General features: G+C 49.1%; 2 protein-coding genes across 2 annotated transcripts; one reads left to right on the top strand and one right to left on the bottom strand.

Moving 5' to 3' along the window:
• Nucleotides 1-10,397: 10,397 nt before the first annotated feature.
• LOC4340151 (putative serine/threonine-protein kinase-like protein CCR3) lies at nt 10,398-12,573 on the top strand. The gene is made up of 2 exons (XM_015786995.3): nt 10,398-10,997; nt 11,091-12,573. Exons 1-2 carry the CDS (start codon nt 10,422-10,424, stop codon nt 12,111-12,113), a joined length of 1,599 nt encoding a protein of 532 aa, XP_015642481.1. The 5' UTR covers nt 10,398-10,421; the 3' UTR covers nt 12,114-12,573.
• Nucleotides 12,379-21,607, bottom strand: LOC4340150 (uncharacterized). Its single transcript, XM_015786993.3, has 15 exons — nt 20,820-21,607; nt 20,524-20,579; nt 19,808-19,866; nt 19,517-19,588; nt 19,243-19,326; nt 18,053-18,160; nt 17,077-17,139; nt 16,869-16,949; nt 16,261-16,326; nt 15,438-15,593; nt 14,852-14,929; nt 14,182-14,220; nt 13,927-14,009; nt 13,382-13,454; nt 12,379-12,840 (listed from the first exon to the last, which is right to left on the bottom strand). The coding sequence occupies exons 1-15, from the start codon at nt 21,488-21,490 to the stop codon at nt 12,670-12,672; spliced, it is 1,860 nt and encodes a 619-aa protein (XP_015642479.1). The 5' UTR covers nt 21,491-21,607; the 3' UTR covers nt 12,379-12,669.
• Nucleotides 21,608-23,081: the final 1,474 nt, after the last annotated feature.

The following is a 23,081-nucleotide window of genomic DNA, read 5'->3' as shown; positions in this document are numbered from 1 at the left end:
CCTATTGTTATACGACAATGCCCTTCGGGTTAAAGAATGCAGGTCCTACTTTTCAACGCACTACTCGAATTTCTTTGGGTAGCCAATTAGGACGTAATGTTGAGGCTTATGTCGATGACTTGGTTGTAAAGACGCGCAACCAGGAAACGTTACTCTCAGATCTAGCGGAAACTTTTGAGAGTCTCCGCTCCGCCCGCATAAAACTAAACCCCGATAAGTGTGTGTTCGGTGTACCTGCGGGCAAGCTTCTCGGGTTCTTGGTCTCTGCCCGAGGCATTGAGGCCAACCCCGAGAAGATACGGGCTATAGAGCGGATGCGCCCCCCAGCAAACTTAGGGATGTGCAATGCGTCACCGGTTGCATGGCCGCCCTAAGTCGGTTCATATCGAGGCTGGGAGAGAAGGCGTTACCCTTATTTAAGCTTCTCAAACGCTTCGGACCGTTTACCTGGACGGAGGAAGCTGAAAGTGCCCTCACTCAGTTGAAGGCGTATCTAAGCTCTCCCCCAGTTCTGGTCGCCCCGGAGCCAGACGAGCCCTTGCTACTCTACTTAGCGGTGACCCCGCAAGTAGTTAGTGCGGCATTGGTTGTGGAGCGCGATGAGGGCAATTCTCATTTCGCGCTTCCCCACCCTGTGCCGACTTGGCCCGGGAGAGAGCAGGGAGGAGAGGCCCCCGAGCCGAACGGTGGCCTAAGGCCCCCGACGACCGGAGTTGGCCCTCTGCCCGCTTGTCAGACGGTGCTAGGAGCCCCCGACCCCCAGGAAGGCCCTGAGGCCACTGTGGGAAGGCCGCACCTATCGCCCTTTGACCCCGAGGCTAACCCTGTGCTGACTCAACCCGGGAAAGAGCAGGGAGAAGAGGCCCCTGAGCCGAACGGAGGCCTAAGGCCCCTGACGACCGGAGTTGGCCCTTTGCCCGCTTGTCCGACGACGCCAGGAGCCCCCGACCCCAGGACGGCCCCGAGGCCACTGTGGGAAGGCCGCCCCTGTCATCCTCCGACCCCGAGGTCATCAGCACAGAAGACAAGTGCGCCCCGCGAGGCTGCTTGGACGAAGAGTGCCCCAGGGATGCGGCCCCTAGCGAAGAGGATCGGCCCCACCGAAAGGTGCAGCGGCCCGTCTACTTTGTTAGTGAGGCCCTCCGGGACGCCATAACCCGATACCCTCAGGCCCAGAAGATGCTTTACGCTATTCTGATGGCCTCGAGGAAACTACGCCATTATTTCCAGGCGTATCGGGTCACTGTGGTTACGTCTTACCCCCTCGGTCAAATCTTGCATAATCGAGAGGGTACAGGACGGGTGGTGAAATGGGCAATCGAACTTTCTGAGTTCGATTTGCACTTTGAACCACGCCACGCTATCAAGAGCCAGGCCCTCGCCGATTTTGTGGCAGAGTGGACCCCGGCTCCCGAGCCCGTCTCAATACCCGAGGCCAGCACGGACCCCTCGCAGCTGCCTCACACCGCCCACTGGGTAATGCAGTTCGACGGCTCCCTGTCTCTTCAGGGCGCCGGTGCGGGGGTCACGTTGACCTCTCCGAGCGGAGACGTCCTCAGATACTTGGTCCGCCTCGACTTTCGAGCGACCAATAATATGGCAGAGTACTGGGGATCCGCCGCCTCCTGGTGTTAGGCGACTCCCAGCTGGTCGTTAACCAAGTCTGTAAGGAGTACCGGTGCTCTGACCCGCAGATGGACGCCTACGTGCGCCAAGTACGGCGTATGGAGCGCCATTTTGACGGGATTGAGCTTCGGCATGTGCCCAGACGGGATAACATGTTTGCCGACGAACTCTCACGGCTCGCGTCCTCGCGAGCCCAGACCCCACTGGGCGCCTTTGAAGAAAGGCTTGCCCAGCCGTCGGCGCGACCCGACCCCTTAGGGGAGACGGACGCGCCTGACCGGCCCCCGAGGCCCGTCGGAGTCCAGGCCTCGGGACCTGAGGGGAGCGCTCCCAGTTCCCTTAGATTGATTGCTTGGATCGCCGAGATCCAAGCATACCTCACAGATAAGACTCTACCCGAGGACCGCGAAGGGAGTGAACGCGTCCATCGCATCTCCAAACGCTACGTGCTGGTAGAATGGACCCTCTATCGGCGCGCGGCTAATGGAATCCTCCTGAAGTGCATTCCTCGGGAACAAGGCGTTGTGCTTCTTGCCGATATCCATGAAGGCGAATGCGGAGCCCACTCCGCCTCGCGCACCTTGGTTGGTAAAGCTTTTCGCCAGGGTTTCTATTGGCCGACAGCTCTCAATGATGCGGTCGACCTGGTCCGGCGATGTAGAGCGTGTCAATTCCACGCCAAGCAAATCCATCAGCCGGCCCAGGCCCTGCAGACCATACCACTTTCGTGGCCATTTGTTGTCTGGGGGCTCGATATCCTGGGACCGTTTAGGCGGGCCCCGGGCGGGTTTGAGTATCTGTATGTCGCGATCGACAAGTTCACTAAGTGGCCCGAGGCTTATCCGGTCGTCAAGATCGATAAGCACTCCGCACTTAAATTCATTAAGGGCATCACGGCCCGGTTTGGAGTGCCTAACCGTATTATTACGGATAATGGCACCCAATTCACTAGTGAACTCTTCGGCGACTACTGCGAAGACATGGGCATTAAGCTCTGCTTCGCCTCACCTGCCCACCCCAGAAGCAATGGCCAAGTGGAGCGCGCCAATGCGGAAATCCTCAAAGGCCTTAAAACCAAGACCTTCAACATACTCAAGAAGCACGGCGATTCATGGATCGAGGAGTTGCCAGTGGTGCTCTGGGCAAACCGAACTATACCAAGCCGAGCAACCGGGGAAACGCCTTTCTTCCTCGTCTACGGCGCGGAAGCGGTTCTCCCATCCGAGCTCACCCTGAGGTCTCCTCGGGCCACCATGTACTGCGAGGCTGATCAAGATCAGCTTCGCAGAGATGACCTCGACTACTTGGAAGAGCGAAGGCGGCGCGCGGCCCTCCGAGCCGCGCGCTACCAGCAGAGCCTGCGGCGCTACCATCAGCGTCACGTCCGGGCCCGATCACTCTGCGTCGACGACCTCGTCCTACGCCGCGTCCAAACGCGTACTGGATTGAGCAAGCTCTCACCAATGTGGGAGGGTCCGTATCGAGTGGTCGGCGTCCCCCGGCCGGGCTCCATACGGCTGGCCACGGGCGACGGCACTGAGCTGCCTAACCCGTGGAACATCGAACACCTTCGTCGCTTCTACCCCTGAGGGGGGGGGTCGGGTGTCAGGTTTCGGGCTCGGGCCAACCCCGCACCCCCTCGGGCGTGCAGGGTTGGCCGGGGGCTGCCACACATGCACATTCTTATTTCTCTTATTTCAGTATTTCAATAAAAGCAGTTTCAATTTTCTAAAGGCTGTATCTGTGCTGTTTTTTCCTTTTGAAGAATCTTGACTTGAAATAGGTCACTCGTGCTCAATCCTGCTCTCGGGGGCTCGGGTCGGCTAAAATCGCCAAACGGGGCCCAGAACCGAGCCGTGCCCCGGATCGTGGTGAACTCCGGGGGGGAATCGGCAAAAACCCACAATCGGGTCACCCATAACCCTCGGTCACCACGTTCCCGGCCTGGCCAGTCTCGACATGTGGATCTCCCCAGGCACTAGCCCCGACCCGCGCCTTTTGAGGACTGGGACCTGGGCACGAGCCCTTAATCAAGCTAAGACACAAAAGGACCACGGCACAGATCATCCTCATCTCATACACACAGCAAGATGAAATTGACACCAAAATTTCTTCATTTTTGATTACAGATTAAGTTGATCTATACAAAAAAGAGGCCCGAAGGCCTTAGAAGAAAGAAAAGAAGAAAAAACTGAAGAATGGCGGGGGCCTGGGGGCTCAATCCGATGCGCCCGGGTCGCCGGCCTCGTCGTCACTGTCGTCTGCACCACTGGCATTGCCCTCCTCGTCGGAGTTGGGGGCGAACGCGAGCCGAGGGGCCGAGCCCTCGAAGCTGTGGACGATATGGTCGGCGGCATCCCGGACCTGCGCGCGCGCGCTGTCCTCGGTCCCAGGAGGGAACTCATCCAGCGCCATCCATGGAGAGAAATTGGGGTCCCTGGCCTGGTAACTCGCCAGTACGAGCTCCACTGCTCCTTGGGCGAGGTCCCTCGAGGATGACTTAATTGTCTTCTCGAGCTCCTCGGGGAGCCGTTGGAGAGCCCCGGCCATCTTCGAGAGGCGCTGGGCGAGGCCTCCCTGGTTGGCGGCGTACTTTACGGTCCGCCCTCTCCAGAGGCCCACTTGCCGACCGGCGCAATCTAGGCGGGAGACGGCGTCCCAAAGCATGCCGGGCCCTACCTCGCCTGCCAAGCGGAGGGCCTCGACCTCCCCGGCGGACGAGTCTAGCGCGCCCTGCAGATCGGCGATGGTGTGTTCGGCAGCTGCGAGGCGGGCGGCTAAGTCGCTTTCGCCCGCGGCCGCCCCGCCGCTGCGCGCCCTCGCGTTCAGCTCCTTCGCCCGCGCCTCGAGCTCAGCGGCCCGCTGGTTCAGTGCGGCCCTCTCGGCGCGGGCACCTTCCAGATTACGGCGCGCCTGCTCCTCCTGCGCTGCCTCGCGGAGGGACAGGCTGTCCGCCAGCCGTTGCGCCGCGGCCTCGGCCTCCTCGAGAGCTCGCTCCCGCTCGGAGAGCGCGTCCTCGCGGAGGCGGAGTGCGGACTCCTCTTCGGCACAGGCGGACTCGTGCGCCGCCAGCGTTGCCTCCCGGATGGTGACGGCGGCCTCGCGGTCCGCCAGATCCCTCTCCACGACGCAGGCGCGCTCTTCCAGCGCCATGGCGCGCACCTCAAGGGCCTCTTCGCGCCGCCGGGACGCCGCTTCGGTCTCCGCCGCCCGCTGTTCTCGGGCAGCGGCAGCGTCAAGCACCCCCTGGGCGGCGTCGAGCTTCTTCCCTAGCTCCGCCTCCCAGCTCCCGTATTGAAGGCGGAGGGTGTCCTGCGCCTCGTTCATCACGGTGGTGGCAATGAGGGCAGCCCCCCGCTCCTCCTCCACTTCCTTGGCGATTTCCGCCAACACCTTCTTACGGGCTTCAAGCTCCGAGACATGCCGGCGGTGAGCCTTGCGGCCCACCTCCACCATGGCCTCCACCGAGCGTCGCCCCTCTTCGACACGCGCCCACGCGGCGTCGAGCTCCGCCCGCTCTGCCTGCAGGGCCTCCACCTGGGCACTTAACCCATCCAACACTGTGGTGTTTGCGGCGGCCAAGGCCTGCAGAAGGGGCTCTGCGCTCAGCGGGGCGATAGAAGGCGTGGGGAAGAGCCGCCTTGGAGAGGATGCCACGCGGCTCGGGCCGCCGATGGAAGTGCCGGACTCGGGGATGTCCCCCGGACCTGGTTGGTCCTGGGCGTCGCCCAAGGGAGTGGGCCCAAGCGATGCGCCCGCAGCCTCGTCGCCAGCTGCCCCGGAAGATGTCGCCTGAGCGTCGCCCGAGGGAGTGGGCCCAAGCGACGCGCCCGCGGCCTCGTCGCGGGCTGCCTCGGAAGTCGCCATCGCCTCGTCCTGACGAAATCCGGCTTTCTCCCGAGCGGCTTCCTCGGCCTGGCGGGCTCGGGCGGCCTCCTCCCGAGCAGCTTTCTCGGCCTGGCGGGCCCGGGCGGCCTCCTCCCGAGCGGTTTCCTCGGCCTGGCGAGCCCGGGCGGCCTCCTAGGCGGCCTCCTCGGCTTCCCGTAGGCGATCCGCGGCCTCTCGCTGGTCAGATTCCCGCCTCCGGGCCTCCGCGGCCGCCGGATCCTCGGCCTCAGACTGGCCGGACTTGGAATGGCGGGAGGGACGCGACGGGATCTCGCTGAAACAGAAGAAAAGACCAGAAGACGAACAAGATGGGTGAGTGAAAACTCGCGTTGAGAGAATGAATACAGCCACGATGGATGAGAGACGAACCTGTGAGGGGGTCGGTTAAACGACCACTTTGGAGGGGAAATGAGGTTTCCCCGAGATGGTTCTGTCTCCCCCATCTTGCGGAGCCGCTTCTTCTTGCACTCCCCCTCGGGCTGCGATGTCGGCGCGGCCCCCTCCGGGCGCCTGCTGCTGGCACGCACCGCCCCGCCCCCTCGGGGAGGAGATGGGGGAGGTGTTCCTCCCTGCTTCCTCTTCCCCCGGGCGTCGGCAGGGCGGCTGCTCCCCGGGCCTCCGTCGCGAGACCCAGAAGCACGACCCCCTCCCGGGGAAGATTGATCCCCCTTACGGCTCCCGCCTGCGCCGTCGTGGCCCTTTGGAGCTCGCTCCTCTGAGGCCCCGACCGCCATCATAATGGTCAGGATGGAAGCGCGGTCTGGATCGCTGCAAAGGGGGAGGATTCCTTGGGGAATGAGAGATGCCTCCACGGAGTTAAGATTCAGCACCCGTTGGACCAATATCTTGAAGTCCTCAGGAGCCCAGTCCCATCTGACTCCCTGGTGGGTCCTCATGTAGTCTTCGGACCCGGTGTACTCCCAGACGCCCCGAGCGCGCCGCTGGAGCGGCGCAATCCGACGACGGAGGTAGTCGCCGTACACCATGGCCCCTGTGAGCCCCTGGGATCGCAGGCCCGCCAGGCGGTCGAGGACGGCGTCATGGCCATCCCCCAGATCTACCGGCGCCCGCCAGCTGGAGGCCTGCACCGGGGGCTGGCTCGGAAGTCGGAGGCGCGCTTCGTCGGTGAGGGGGGTGTAGAACCAGTCGCTCTTCCAGTCGTCCCACTTCTTGCGGAGGGCGCAGGGGATGTAACGGTTCAGCACCGGCCCCCGTGGCTGGAAGTAGCAGCCCCCAACTACCGATGGCGGCGACACCGACTGCACGGTGAAGAACCACCGGAACAGCCGAAGAGATGGGCGCACCCCAATGAACATCTCGCACAGATGCGCGAAAATGGCCAATGTCATCACCGCGTTGGGGGTGAGGTGCGCCATTTGGAGATCATAGAACTCCAGAACATCCATGAAGAAAGAAGAAAATGGCGGAACCAACCCTGCCATTGCAAAGGGGAGAAAGAAGACGGACCGCCCCGGGTAGTCTGGCGCCGGGCGTCCCTCGCCCAGCGTGACTATCTCCCGGCCGGTGGCAGATTCCGGCATGAAGCGGCGCGGCAGCCCAGCCTGCCTCTCGCTCACGATGCGGGAAGGCGGCAGCACGCTACCATCGAGAGGAGCGGAGCCCCGTGCCATGGCGCCGGAGGAAGAGAAGATTGAGAGCGAGCGCGTGTGGCGAAGGTAGGGCGCAGGAAAGAAGGAGTTAGGGCGCAAGCGGCGAAGACAAGGGGAATAATGGCGAAAGGAAGGAAATAGATCCCTTCCTCAGTGCCTTTATACTCTTGCCAACGCTGTGCCCGGCTCCTCGCTTCTCGCGCCCACTATTTCGCCCCCTCGTTTCTCGCGCCCACGCTTCCACTAATCCCATTCGCCCGCTTGCGGCGCATGAGGTGGATATGCGGTTGTGGCAGTCGAGATAGATCATATCGTGCGCGCGTTAATTACGCTCGCCGACCGAAGCGACGTTACCATATCTCCAGACGAAACGAATCGCCATGTCCAGATTCGTGTGCTACTCGAGTAATGTGGCAGTCTTGAAGAGACCGCTCATTATTGACAGCCGAGTTACCATTGCCGATGTGCGTGATTTGTGACCGTTTGGTTTCTGCCCAATTGTGGAGACCGGTCCCACCTGTCACCAGGCCTTAGGAGTGGCGTCACGCCCGACCGCTTCCCTTAAAGAGGGCGATCGCCCTGGCATAACGCCGGGGGCTACTGTCGGTGACATGGGATCGGGAGTATCATGACTAGAGGTTTGAGGCAGACACAATCGCACACGTGGCCTGGCACCTTCGGGGGACGTCGGGCCCGAGGGTGATGTGTTCGCCCTCCTCTTAGTCCCCCCGAGGGGGTCGGACCGCACCCGCCTCGGCCCCGAGGGCCGAGGCGCCCTGACCCCTCGTGGGTTTTTGCTCCGCGTGTATGGGTTAGGTGAGCACAGCGGGGCTCACCTAACCACATTTATTGCGGTTTGGCTGAGCGTGTCACGCCGCATGTAACGCAGTGCAGTGCACTCATTTATCCGGTCTGTGACTAGTCACAGACCGGTCAGATCGCGGGTTAGGTGGCGACAGGCGATCTGACGCACGTCTCGCCCCATCCCGTCAGGACGAGGGCTTCTAGGCGCTCGTCCCCAGCTGGAGCTAGCGTGTTACCTCCCAGAGATGGCACGTTAGTTCCGGTCAGATGTATGCCAGTTTTCATCCTAACCATTACAGGCAAGATGTTATATGAAGAAGGGGGAACATGCAGATTGTTAAACTGACACGTGGTGGACAAGAATGACTGATTTGTGACCGGTCTGACAATGGTCATGTCGTCAGCAGACGGCCATGCCCCCACGTCGCGCCTGTCTCCGGCAGAAGTGGAGGTAGGTATGGGCCGTCCCATCAAAAAGTCATTCAAACGGCAACCATACAATCTCCGTCCATTTATGAAGAGAAGGCAAGTCCAGTTTGGAAAGAGGGAGGATAAGTCCCCACACAAAAGAGAGAGAGGGGGCATGTGGTATCCCCTTAAAATATAAAAGGAGGACCTTGCCCACTTAGAAAGGGGACTGGATTTTTTCAAGATTCGGAACCCAGAACAAGGGAGAGGCTGGCTCATACTTTGTAGCTCCTTCATACACAGATCCCTCAAAAACACAGGAGTAGGGTATTACGCTTCTCAGCGGCCCGAACCTGTATACATCGCCCGTGTCTTATGCTCTTTCCACGGTCGCGAACCTTCCACATACAGAGAGCTTAGAATTTCGCCCTGAGTCCCCGGCCGAACCGGCAAAGGGGGGCCTGCGCGGTCTCCCGGTGAGGAGCCACACGCTCCGTCAATACGGAGGGACGATGTTATACATTAAAATACGGACAGCGTTATACATTAAAATACAGAGGGAGTATGGCGTTATACATTAAAATACGGACAACGTTATATATTAAAATACGGAGGGATATATTAAAATTGGCACTTCCAAATTATAGATTCAAGTTTTGGCACTTCCAAATTATTTCGGTGTTTAGATTTAAGTTTTGGGGTATTATACAGCATGTAGTGTTTAGAAAAATTTATTAAATTTAATTAATTCATCATTAGCAAATTAATATTTACTATTTAGATGAATATATTAAGTTTAATGGTTTAGACAAATTTATTAAATCTAATTAATTCGTCATTAGCAAATGTTTTTCTATTTAGATAAATTTATTAATTCTAATTAATATATTATTAGCAAATGTTTACTATCATCCTATACGTCTGAACTAAACAGGGGGTAAGTCAGTTTTCCCTTCGCCACAGGAATGTGTTGTTTCTCTGCTTTGCTGTGCTACTATGCTTGGAACATGAAGCTCCTGGTGGTGTTGAAATTCCTGAATTCCTAGTAGTGGATTAATTGATTGTAATTATTACTATAACAAATGATTAATTAAGTTTTAACTATTATAAATTTAAAACAACAGATTTATACTCCTCCGTGCCATATCGTAAGATTTTTTTTAAATTGGCACTGATATTAAAAAAGTGTGTGATTGATTAAAAAGAGAAAATAGATGAAAAAAATGGTTGAGAGAAGTAGATTGGTAAAGAAACAGCTAGAAATATATGCATTTTAGAATAAAGGTAAGTATATGATATTTTAGCAGCTTCTGCTGCCGAGGAAGCTGCTGGAATCGAGCGATGGGTGCATCCATGTCACCCGTGATGCCTTCAGGTCAGTTTAACGCGGTGACCTGTTAAATTTTTAAATCCTCCAATCAGATCGACACGTATGATAGCATAGAAACAAGGCTCTACGTCCTCTTTCTGTGAGAGTACTCCGCTTTAGTAGTAAAGCCTTGTTTACTTCCTAAATAAAAATTTTACGCTCTATCACATCGAATCGAATGTTTAGACATATGTATATAGTATTAGATATAGATAAAAAAACTAATTATATAGATTGTATGTAAATTGCGAGATAAATATTTTAAGCCTAATTGCTCCATAATTTGACAATGTGTTGCTACAGTAAACATTTGCTAATAATAAATTAATTAAGCTTAATAAATCCATCTCGCAGTTTACAAACGGAATCTGTAATTTATTTTATTATTAGTCTATATTTAATATTTCAAATGTGTTTCCATATATTCGATGTGACATGTCAAAAACTTTTTTTTTTATCGCGAACTAAATAGGGCTAAATAGGACATGAGGTGTTTATTTTTTTTCTTTTGCCTGCATTTCAACTTAAAAAGACATGCTTTATTTCGCCGAAGGTACTTCCATCAATCCATGATTCCATCATATAATAATATGGTTGGTCAAATAAGCAAACCACTCGATCATAAAGAAGATTTAAGCCAAAAGACTTGACAGAGAGATGATTAAACCTCTCCATCTCCCCTTTGATTTATCGAGTTTCGACCTCTAACGTAATCCATGGCTGTGTGGGGTGGGTTGGGGCAGGCGGCGACGGTGGCGCAGCTGGTCGGCGCGGACGTCGGCGGGCTCATCTCCAGCATCATCCAAGCGGCAGCGACGGCTCGGCAGAACAAGAGGGAGTGCGACCAGCTCGCCCGCCGCGTCGTCATGATCGCCGACCTGCTGCCCCACCTGCAGGACCCGGAGGTGATGCGGCGGCCGGAGGTCCGGCGGCCGCTGGCGGAGCTCGGCGACACGCTCCGGGAGGCTCACGAGCTCGTGGCCTCCTGCCAAGGCCGGAGCGCGGCATATCGGTTCGTCATGGCGGGGCGCCTGGCTGACAGGTTCAGGGACGTGCAGAGCAAGATCGACTCCTACCTCATTGTCTTCCCTTTCATCGCCCACATCGACATCACCCGTCGCCTCGATCAGATCTACAGAATTCTTGCTCCAAACGATACGGCCGCAGCATCATCTTCTTCATCTGCAGGCAGCTCACAGTCGGATCAAATCTACAACATTCTTGTTTCAAATGATACGACCGCAGCATCTTCTCCTTCATCTGCAGGCTCCCTGCAGTCACCAGATGCGCTGGTACTACAAGCTGTTTTTTTTTTTTACATCGATTGCGTTGAGATTAATTGATTACTAGTAATTCCTAAGTGAGAACGAGCATCATCTGTGTAGGAGTTTGCACGGATTTCTCAAGGAGATGGAGGAGAGGAGTTCACCGTGAAGGAGCTCGTGGCGGCGACCAACAACTTTGCCAACGAGATCGGCAGAGGCAGCTCCGGCAGCGTGTACAAGGGAAGGCTTCGCGACGGGCGGGAGGTGGCAATCAAATCCTTGGTAAAGACATCGCCGGACCATGGCCGGGAGGAATCTCTCATGAGGGGGCTCGCCATTCTCTCCCGTCTCCGCCATGACCACATCGTCCGCCTCCTTGGCTTCTGCGTGGTAAGGGAGAAGAAGAGGGAGAGCACGCTGCTGCTATCCTTCCGGAAGAAAAAGAAGGCGGCGGCGGAGAGGCAGGCTGGAGAGCTCCTTCTCGTCTACGATTACATGGAGAATGGCTCACTCGCCGATCAGCTGCATGGCCACCTGTCGTCGTCGTCGTCGTCGTCGCCGGTGATGGCGTCGTGGAAGATGCGCATCAAGATGCTGCTCGGCGTGTCGCGGGGCATCCAGTACCTGCACCACGGCGCCACCACGACGCCGATCATCCACGGGGACATCAAGCTGTCCAACATCCTCGTCGACTCGAGCTGGGTGCCGCATTTGACGGACTTCGGCGCGGCGGTGATCAACGGCATGGAGCGTCCGAGCACCGTCGTGCACGGCACGGCCGGATACATCGACCCGGAGTTCTACAGCACAATGAATCAGACGCGGAGCAGCGACGTGAACAGCTTCGGCGTCGTGATGCTGGAGATGCTCACGGGCAAGAGGCCAATTTTCATCGATCGGAAGGAGGAGGGCGAGGTCACCAACTTGGTAGCCTTTTCGCTTCCAATCATTGAAGACGGCGAGCTGGGGAGGTTGCTGGACAGGCGGCCGGCGGAGCCAACGGCGAGGCAGCTCGAGGCGTTGGAAATGGTGGCGCGGACGGCGGCGCGCTGCGTGCAGCTGCAGCGGAAGGAGCGACCGGCGATATCGGAAGTCGTGGCCATACTCGAGACTGAGCTTGATCTCCTCCTTCGCGATGGGTAGAGGTAGAGCGGTCGTCCGATACTCCGATGTGAATGTGAGTTCGTCCCACCATTTGCTGCATCCAAATTCCAACGGAAAAAATAGCTTCAGAATTCCAATCGTCAAACATAGCTTCAGTAAGATGCTTTTCAAGGAAGACATGTATGAATGTATGCTTCTTTAACTTGAGTTTCAGACGTCATGTAAAACGATGTAAAGGAAATTTACCTGTTTCTCCTATTTTCATGGAGAAAAAAAATTGTATGTGAACGGTGAACCACACCCCTGACCCCCTGAAGCTTGCAAGCAAATTTCATTTTCAGACTAGTGTATAGAAGACATCTTACATACTTAAGGTAGAGGTAAAGGGTTCAGGATTCCAGCACGGATAGCCAATACGATTCCTATGAAAGGGACCGTATTCTGGCGCAAAAATGGCTGGAACATTGAAACCCGTTAATGAGTATAAATAGTTACATCATCTCTCTCAATCGTCATAGCATCTGGCCAATGACCCAGGCACACTAGATCTAAATACCTACGGTCAGCAACTGTAAGTAGTAAGCAGAGTGTAGCATCATCCTTGTGGCCTAAATACGGTGTTTATGACCTCTTTCAGGTTGCTGCAGGGCAAAATCTCAAGTTCAAGGTTCAGCGGTCTGAGCAGCTTCTCTGAGGTTTTGGGAACGACGCATTTCTTGTATCCCAACTTCGCAATAGCTAGCACCCGCTTGTCCATTCTTGGCACCTGAGAGAAGATAATGAAGGATGCATTACAGCAGTAGTAAAACCGAATGGAAGATGGACTGGTTGGTTCCATTTGAGAAATGTTACTATCTTGGTGCACTTTCGATGATGTATGTATGTATGTATGTATGTATGTAGCAAACTGCAGCCAAATGGGTTGGTTGGTCTCATCTGTGAAATGTTGCTATCTTGATGCTCTAATTCCTAATGACAGGATATTGGCTGGAGGAATAAATTCCAAAAGGAAATTCAGATGTATGAAGTATGATCCCTTATCACTATTTAGAAAGCAAAACCTGGCAGCAAACTATAGCAAATATAATCTGAACAAGCCTCAAAGTAATAAAGGTAAGTTCTTTTTTCCAAATTAAAACGTTTAACCTTCATTATTCCATACTAAACAGACCCAAACACTTTTCTTTCAGACTTGAATTGCCAACAAAGAATATTCAGATCCAGTAGGTGATGACATGAAGGTGCAAACAAAGAATACTCGCATCAAATAAGTGATAGCATGAAGCAGAATGAAGATGTAAACTTACAGTTCTAAGTTCACCACCAAGGCCAACCTCTCCGATAAACGCAATATCATTTGGTATAGGATATTCTAAGAAACTGAAGACAAGGATAAAAAAGTTTGATTAAAACAAGCAAAAGATATCAAAATATGAACGGAAAGGGACCTGCTTTATATAGAGCAAAGAACCACATGGTCATAGAACCATATGCTTCATTAAATTGCTCCAGTATTCAGGCAATTTATTCGGTAATTTTAATTACCCGGTATAACTATTTCCCAAAGAAATTCAGCAAATGACCATAAAGATTTAGTGAGGACAACAGGAAGATAAGGTGATTATGACTTGGTGGAAAATCTACTTAAAAGTTGATCAAAATTCCATGTGCCCCATACCAGACAATACAAAAAAGGTCACAAGGAAGCCTTATACCCCCTCTGGTCATTAATACATGACATTGGGTATACTAATGTCATGTATTAATGACTGGGAGGGAGTACTTTAGTAAGCAAAACTATACCCTCACCAGTTTTGGCCTCCCTAAAATAATAAAACACAAAAGATATTACCTGCTGCAAATTGAAGCTGCTATTGCCAGATCTCCTGCAGTTTCTGTCAACATGAAACCACTGACAACATTTAGAAAAACAGCCTGCAAGGTGAACAGAAAATGTTAGCATAACTTGTCAAGATCGAACAGTTTCCATCAATGTTACAATAAGCATATGACGACAGTCTATTGTTTGTCTCAGAACTAACACTGTTAACGAGGGCACTGCACAATATAATTAGTAAGAGCTAACGATAAAGATTGATGGTCTTACATTATCCTGAAGTTTTAGACCTGCTTGCTTCATAAGAACCTGCATTACAAATAGAAGGTATTATTTTAGATACATAAAGTTCGATAAACTAACCATTTCCATCAGTTGTAATGTCAAATTACACCTCGTATGTTCTCGAACAAGATAATGCATTAACTGGCAAGTTGTAACTTGATTAGGGTAAAAAAAGCCAGAAATAAACAAAAATATATCATCTTAGGGGATATGCTTTTTGTAAACAGAATAATATTGCTGTAGTTCTTGATATGCTTAACCTAACATATTACATTTAGAGAGTGGTGAAGTCCAAAACAACTTACATTTGGAATCGGTGGGAGTACTAGCATGTTCTTAAATATGGTACTTACACTGAAGTTGATAAAAACAATCATGACCAGGCCCACTTGAAATTAAGTGTTAGAACAATCTCGCCGGGAAGTGTTAGAACAATCTAACATGCTTAAAAAAATGTAGATTGGCATTATTATGCATCTCTAACACCATAAAGTTAGTCCAAACATGCATCCCACTAGATCGAGTCCTGCAAAGCTGTCCATCCAGCTGGGTGCTATCCAAAGTTCAGGTTAAAAAAAATCTGACATAGGCACCACATATGGGGGCAGGTCATTTTATTACTTGGAAGTATGTACGGGAGCACTTAAACACTTACTGAGATTATAATATCAGCCCTATTTCTCGGTATACCAACAACTTCTCCATTGCGAGGAGAACCTGAAACACACAATGCCTGCAAAATAGCAGAAATTTCATGTCATAGAAGAAGCACCATGGTTAAACTGCAGTAGGGAAAAAAGTACTAAAGAAAGGTGAAAATGTTTTTAAAGCAGTAGCATGTTACTAAAGGGGATTTCAGAAACAAATTATATTTCCATATTTCTCGGATGCATTATACAGAATGCATGAACAATACAAACCAACTGTCAAGACAGCCTAAAATAGAGCAAAGTAAAGAGTTATGAACAAGCTTGCGATATGATATCACTGTGTAAGAGGTTGCTAAGTTGCTCGTACAACATTTACAAAGCAATGAGCTTAGTCCATAAAACTGTAATTTCTAAATCTTTCCATGTATTTTACAAATAGAGCCCCAAAAGCCAGAAGATGGATGTTATTGATAAACAACATATTTCATTAAAATGGTAAGCTCAAGGCAATATGATAATAAGAGAATAATATATGTGGTAGGAGAAAAATAATTTAGCAAACTCAAAAGGACACTGACAATCATAGTGTACCTGAACTTCAATAGCAAATGTCCTGGATCCATCCAAAACAACAGCCACAGCAAGTCCAGCTAGTATTTCAGAATCCAAATCATGTTCAGTTAAGAACATCTCGGTTGGATTCAGAACAGGTTGTAGACCATATCCTGACATTTCAAATACACCAAGCTGAAAAAACAAACGTAAACCTGCTTTAGGGCCAGTTTAAAGTTGATGTGTTGTTCTTCCATATGGAATCTAGTTAGCTATGTGACTGCTAATTCTAATAAGATTTTTATTTTTCCCACTCAAATATGCTTTTAACTAACTGTTAAATCAAGAAGTGGAAAAGGCGCCTTATACAGTACTAACTTATTAAATGAAAGTTCAGAAACAAATTAGAAGATGTAGCTGTTACTATCCCGAAATATTTTCCAAAATCAAACTATTGCAACCACGTAAAAGAGATTTATTTCTTGTGTTTTGCTTTATTCCAAGGTATTCCATGTAATAGTAATACTAACAAGATAGCATATACCGATATATAAAGTTTTTGGTCTGATACTCTGATATAAGGACAGCTACAAGGAGAAGAATTAAACCTTTTACATGGTTTGTCTAGAGAACCACACTTTTGATGATTACAGCACTGTTAGAGGAAAAATGCTAACAATGGCTTGTCTAGAGAAGATTAAATCTTATTGGTCACATTAATCCGAATATGAAGCATTCACATCTTATCATTATTTTTTTAGATAATAGATATTAGCATCTTAGCACTAACAAGACAAGTCCACAACAGAAACTTTTATATACTAAAGAAATATATTCCACATAAATATAAGACTACACTTACCTCGTCTGTTGAACCGAAACGATTTTTCACTGATCGCAACAACCGATGAGATAAGCATCTCTCTCCCTGAAATACAAGCACCAAACTTTCTATTAGGCTTTTCAACCTAGAACATGCCAACTCATAAGAAATAATTAAACAACAATAAACAGCATGTTAAGGGGAACTTGCAACCTATCACAAATTTACATGTTTACCATCTCACGGGTTTAAATAATTACAGGTGAGGTTCCAGGCCTAGAATTAAAGGCTCATTTAGTTTCCAGGAGAACTTGCAAAAGTATTGAAAGATACAAAGAGCCAATGCAAGCAGGTCCAGCCAAGGCCATGGGCTAATTCTCTCCGTCTCTGCAGAAAACAAATATTACTTTCTAGTTTCTGAGATGAAGGTGGCACATACATGAGGCTACATGAATCGAATCACTAATTTCTTCTCAACCAGGCACCCAGGAAGGAAATATACGACATACAAAGATATCACAAAAGGATTGGTTACAAGTGTAACACAGTATTTGTTATATAATCTACAACAGGCTATAAAAATTTTGATACACTCCAGTATTCCTAATCTATAAGGAAAACTGTGTTTGATGGGGTAATTTACCAACCTCCATATATAAAACAACATCTACAATGTGCTCTAACAAACGGGGACCAGCAATATCACCAGTTTTTGTAACATGTCCAATCTGAAAAAGGAAAATGGAAGGGAAAGAAAAGGTTATTGATGAAGACAACAGAACAAAGACACAGATTCATCAAGGAATAGGACGTACCATACAAAACAATAAACTTCTTGCACATTAGGAAACTTACCAAGATAACAGGAATATTTGTCAATTTTGCAAATCTTAACAGCGCAGAGGTGCATTCCTTCACCTATTGTCCACAAAAGAAAGGCAGACATTTCAACAAGTAGAGATGTGAATGTGCGCATTTTCCAGTAGCACAGAAGCAATATCCACTTCATGAAATCAGGACATCTGTGACTCGAATTAGATATGCAATATGTAGCTCATAAATTAAAATGTTAGTAGATGCAACGCTAAGACTCTAAAAACTAGTTATTTAAGGTGAAGTGAACATTTAGATATAGCAAAAGGGAAAAAAAGAAAAAGGGAATATAAATGGCATTCAAGGCAAACCCATGATTGATATAAATTAGAAAGATTGACTCATGATAGAATACCGAAAACACAACCTTCAGTTTGAATTGCAAGGGTTCATATTGATCATTCGCATACAGTAACCCGGACACAATAATAATCAGCAGATGCGTAAAGGGTTCGTATTGACGGGCAAGGGAGAAGAGGGGGCGATTACAGACTCTTGTTTATTTATTTTCTTGATGAAAAATAGATACCAAACTGTACGAATATAGACACTATGACTTGACCTTTAACCCAAACAACTACCACAAACAGCGACATATGAGTACTGTTAACATGCAGTACCAACGGCCCTACGGAGGCAGGACAGACAGGACTCAGGTCGCTTGGGTCCTGGTCTTAGTCCTGGGACTAAAAAGATGAAGATATGCCGATTTGACCACAGAAATTCAAACTCAGCCCAATATAAGCAAGGCCGACCCAGGGTTTAGCCTATGGCTGCATTCACCCCTGCATGGAATTAGATTGCTGTCTATATATATGCCCTAATGGACTGCAATTGACAGGTATAATATAAAGAAAATTAGAAAAGAGTTTATACAGGTTAAACATGACATGCCATGGCAGGCATGCCTACAGATAATCAGGATTCAGGAACCTATCAGATGAAGTAGCATAGGCACCTGAGTCATATTCCCAGCACTTCCAGCAAATCCTCTTAGATAAACTGTCTGAATTGAATCAATAATGAGTGCCCTAGGAGATAATGGTTGGATTTTGTCCAAGATATCCTGTGGAACAAGAATGTTGAGAAACAATTTGTCAGCGTAATCTGGTTGTTGATTATTACTCTGGTTGCTTAGGTTTCCTCTAGGATAGAAATGTTTTGACTTGGTTAAATGGTATAATAAAAGTCAGAGATCACATAAGCTTGGTGTCTAAACCATAGGTCGCATGTACTATATCCATGGAAGCATTTAGAATCCAGGCCCAAATTTCTTTAAAAGCCACTACTGCAGAACATGGTGATATCAGATTTGTCATGTCCATCAACCTGGTAATAAAGCCTCGGGACACTGGGCCATTAACAGGAAGATCAACACCCAGACCACACATATGTTATACTCAATATCAACAGATGTACACAAAGTATAGAAGAACCATCCCCGACATACATGAAGTAGTAGAGAGAAATTTAGCTGAATTTCAAACTACATTAACCAAGCAGAGCAAGCCTGCCTTTATGACACAATGAGATCGGAGCGTATCATTTAATTGTACCCGGTGCCTCTGGAGAGTAATCTTAGCGGTTGGTATTGAATATAAAGAACAATGTTTAATGAAGAGCAGATTGGTAGAGTATAATGGGCAGATCAGCTGATCAACCGCAAACCTGCCTGAGCAAGTCCAGTTTTACCAGACCAAAATGATCCGCTCACCCAGCCCCAGAAAGCTATTGATCTGCTCTTTTCCAGTCCAACCGCTGGGGTGGGAAGGGTTAAATAACACTTAACAGCAGTTCTTACAATGTTAAATTTTCCTTGAAGATATGAAATTTGAACTATCATCATGCACCAATCATTTAATAGATCTGAAGCTACTGTGAAACCATAAAATGGAAATTTCCAAAGCTAATTTATTTGCGTCATATGAGATCCTTGCATATAAGTGGATGAGCAAAGAGGATACAACAAATTTTAGCACTTGAGAACATTAAAGTCACACTCAACTTATTATTAGAACAGCAGGTTATGAGAAATTCTCTGAATTTGAAACTTAGTTTATATGTTCACATCCTTTAAAAAAGCCATTATAAAACAAACAAATAATAAATCTTTAATGCACATAATTAGTGCCAGCCAAATAATGTTACCTCGATATCTGTACTAGAATACAAGTACAAATTTCTAGACTTGATACTCATCCGATCAGCCCTGTTTCCAATTTGCTCAATGCTCTGGGGACAAAATTACATGTGTATCAAACAATGCTCTCGAAATAAGTATCAGACCTAAGATCATTATTAAATATTAAAGGTTATCATAAGATTTTCAGTAGATATGCCCATGAATCTGCCAACAAGAAACTGAAACAGTTGACACTTGAGAATGCACAAACGGTAGAGATGGAACAAGGCAGTAACCAACCTCCTCGCCAGACACATATACGATAGCAGAAGACTCCCCAGCACCAATATTCTCGGACATGATAGAAGCAAGCTATACAGGAAAAAGAAGCAGAAAGAGATGTAACTGTACAATTCCAAAAGTTAAAATTAGGTACTGAAAATAACAAGGTTAAAACTCAGCATGTAATTAAGTAGGTAGATAAAGTATTAAAATTCCAAATTTGTGTGATAAGTAAATTGTGATGGCTTGGAAACACCTGAAGAAAAAGGTAGATCAACTAACAATGAATAGCCAAATGCGTGTGTTTACCTGTAATATCAATGAACTTTTTCCTACACCTGGATCCCCACCTACTAGAATCAAGGACCCTGCAAAATTATGTAACAACTCATGGTATACAGTAGGTAGCATGTATCCCATTGATAGCATGTAGTAACAAAAAGATCCGTGTGGACCATGTGACATGTTACATGTACATTTCTCAAACTTGATAAACATAACCCAGAAGTAGAATGGTACGACATGAAAAGAAAACTTACAGAAATAGAGTCACAACAACATGGTGAGGTACAAGTTAAAGATTTATCTGAAACTCAGCCATAATTATTTCGGTGTATGAACTCTGCTATAATTGGTATTTCACCATGTTACATGTTCAAAAGAAATGATAAGAACGTTAAAAACAAGTAAAACATATAGAGCAGAAGATGTGGGTTCAAACATCAAAGCCAATTCAAGAAATTATCTATGCATTCACTGTGAGGAATGTATAGTTCATTTCAGAGTCAGTTTCAAAAGGCAAAAGAACATATAACCATAACACTTTAAATACCATTTAAATGCTGTCATATTTACCGATATATATGATTGTCATGTGCAATTCAAAAGCGTTGATAAATTGTAAAATCCATGTCAGGGTATGGAATTTATACAAATATGACATGTGAACCTACAGCCCTATACACAGTTACGACTTTCTTCTCAAGCTGTACCATGAAAGTTCATACTTCAGAGTTATGTTTTACCAGGAACAACCCCACCCCCAAGCACTCGAGCAATCTCCATTCCGAAGTTCCCGGACCTACAAGTAAGATAGATCCATGAACATCATCAGCCAATAATGGAAAGAACTAACGCATGGAGAATAAAATTGTAGAGCGCATTCATGTTTTCGCAAATAACAATCATATATTTGACACACTTACTAGTAATGTACAAGAGTTTGGAGACAGAACTAAAGAAGATGCATATATTCAAATTTTTCGCACACTTGCATGATTTAATATGAAGAAATAACAGTGTTGATGGTGAGAGATGTTACAGCGGTATTCGCCACTCGGACTGATCAACTCCCTTGGTCACTTGCTGAAGGCTCTGGGGCACCATCTCCTTGCTCTTCTGCGGAATCCACGACCGGAAGGCATGGTGTGACCCCACGGAGGCACCAGGATCAGAGCCCGGGACGTACTTGGTCAGGGTCCCCATCGCCTCGCAGTGGCGGCACGTGCCCCACCACTGCGAGAAGCCCTCCCCGCAGTTGCCGCACACGTACGAGGCCCTCTCCTTCCCCGCCTTGCCGCGGGCCTTCCCCACGGCGGCCACCGACGACCACCTCGCCTCGTCCTTCACCCCAGCGCTCCTCCTCCTCCCCACCTTGGACCTCTCCTCGTCGGGGCCGGGCGGCGGCGGCTGGGAGTAGGGCGGGTGCTCCTTCATGACGATGCGGCCGGTCACGGCGTCGAACACGCCCCAAGCCTCGCCCTCCGCGGGGGCCTCCGAGTCGGACGCGGCGGCGGCTGCCGCCGGTGGGGCGAGGCTGTCGGTCAGCGGGTCGTAGGAGGCCCATCCGGCGGCGTCGCCGGGGGAGGAAGAGGAGAGGAAGCGGGTGAGGAGCGGGGGCGGCGGGGGGAGGAGGCGAGGGTGTGGGCGGCGGAGGAGGCGGAGGAGGGAGGAAGGCGAGGGGAGCATCGCGGCGGCGGAGGGGTGGGGCATGGGGTGGAAGGGTTGGAGAGGGAGGGGGGAATGGGCCGGAATTCGAGAGGGTTTTGGAGGGTTTTGCGGGGAAGGGAGGGAGCACGCCGGCGCGGGAAGGGGAAGGGGAAAGGGCGCGCCGGGACGCCGACGACGGCGTGTAGCAATTTTAGGGCCCGTTTAAAATGTCATGTTTATTAGATTCTACTAAAATTTGAAAACAAAGAAAGGCTTCAAAACTATTGTTTGATAGTCACGTATGAAAGTAGGAATTCAAAAACATGGAAAAAAGGAAATATGAATTATGTATATTTTTTTCTTCATAATTCCTCTACAATAGTCTATTTCATTGGAATTTCAAAGGAATCGGTAGAAATCATTCCTTTTCATTTGAACTGATATTGATAATTAGAAGTTCTCTAACAAGAATAACTCGATTTTTGCAATTGATTTTAATAGTTTAAGATGTTCTGTATCTGATTTCGCGGTTAAACGACGTGAATGAAACTCGGACCAAAAGTGCACTGTTTCCACTCAACAATACTCCCTCAGTTTCACAATGTAAGTCATTTTAGCATTTCCTACATTAATATTGATATTAGTGAATCTAGACATATATATCTACTAGATTCATTAACATCAATATGAATATAGGAAATGCTATAATAACTTACATTGTGGAACGGGGGAAGTATATTATCTGGGTCTGAAGGCCCTTAACGGGATAGCAGCTGCTACAGCCTACGGGCTCGTTACATCTGGGCCAGAACAGGATTTAGCTTCGAATTTTTTTCATTTTTAATATTTTTTAAATATTTACATAAATAATCTATTGGTGAAAAGATTTACAAAAATAGACCCTGCCGCTCTAGTGGAGGGCACCCGCCGTCTGCACATTTTGCGGGCGAAATGCAAATTTCGCAGCAGGAAAGAAGCATGTGGCTAGCTATTTCGGCGGCAAGGGGCCCAGATGCAAAACAGCAACCAAATGCTTTTTTTCCTGCTATGTTGATAATAATTAAAGAATTATTTATTGGTGCCGAAAGTTAGCACATGGTGGGTACGCCTGATTGGCGCCGAAAGTAAGATTGCGCCGAAAGTTAGCACATGGTGGGTACGCCTGATTGGCGCCAAAAGTAAGATTGGACGTATACGGGCCATGGTGGGTCAGTCATTCCATAGTCGTATCGCACGTGAATAAAGGAGACTGCATCGGTGCGGCAGAAAGTACTCGTGCATGCGCCGAAAGGTATTGTGCTTTCGTAAAAAGTAACAGCGAAGTTTAGGGATGCGAAACCCAAATAACAACAACGTATTCATTATACAAGCATACAGTACTAGCATGTAAAGTAAATAAACAAAGAGAAGTCTGCTCTACTGGCCCTGCCCCGCACCGCGACCACGCTTGGTCCTCCGGGCCTGTGCTCGCACGTGGTCCTGGGAGTACGTGATACAATCCGATGGCACAGCACGGGTAGCACGAGTGTCTGGCGGCGGAGTAGAGGGCGGCTGGTCCTGCGTCTGCACCGGCGGCGCGCCTCCCAGCTGTGAGGACCCGATGACGTCCTCTGTCGAGACCTGGAAGTTGGAGTCGCTGATGTCGAAGAGCAAG

This window comes from Oryza sativa, chromosome 6, assembly GCF_034140825.1.
Source record: "Oryza sativa Japonica Group chromosome 6, ASM3414082v1".
Taxonomy (NCBI): domain Eukaryota; kingdom Viridiplantae; phylum Streptophyta; class Magnoliopsida; order Poales; family Poaceae; genus Oryza; species Oryza sativa.
The sequence above is the reverse complement of the archived record's forward strand: the minus strand, read 5'-3'. Positions and strand labels throughout refer to the sequence as shown.

What these genes read in the sequence shown, in the direction of transcription:
- LOC4340151 (XM_015786995.3), top strand. Translation starts at nt 10,422, where the DNA reads ATGGCTGTGTGGGGTGGGTTGGGGCAGGCGGCGACGGTGGCGCAGCTG. An exon ending in TGCAGTCACCAGATGCGCTG is followed by an intron (nt 10,998 to 11,090) that starts GTACTACAAGCT and finishes TCATCTGTGTAG; the next exon opens with GAGTTTGCACGGATTTCTCA.
- LOC4340150 (XM_015786993.3), bottom strand. Translation starts at nt 21,490, where the DNA reads ATGCCCCACCCCTCCGCCGCCGCGATGCTCCCCTCGCCTTCCTCCCTC. An exon ending in TATATGTGTCTGGCGAGGAG is followed by an intron (nt 19,327 to 19,516) that starts GTTGGTTACTGC and finishes TTTTGTCCCCAG; the next exon opens with AGCATTGAGCAAATTGGAAA. An exon ending in CAAATATTCCTGTTATCTTG is followed by an intron (nt 16,950 to 17,076) that starts GTAAGTTTCCTA and finishes TTCCTTTTTCAG; the next exon opens with ATTGGACATGTTACAAAAAC.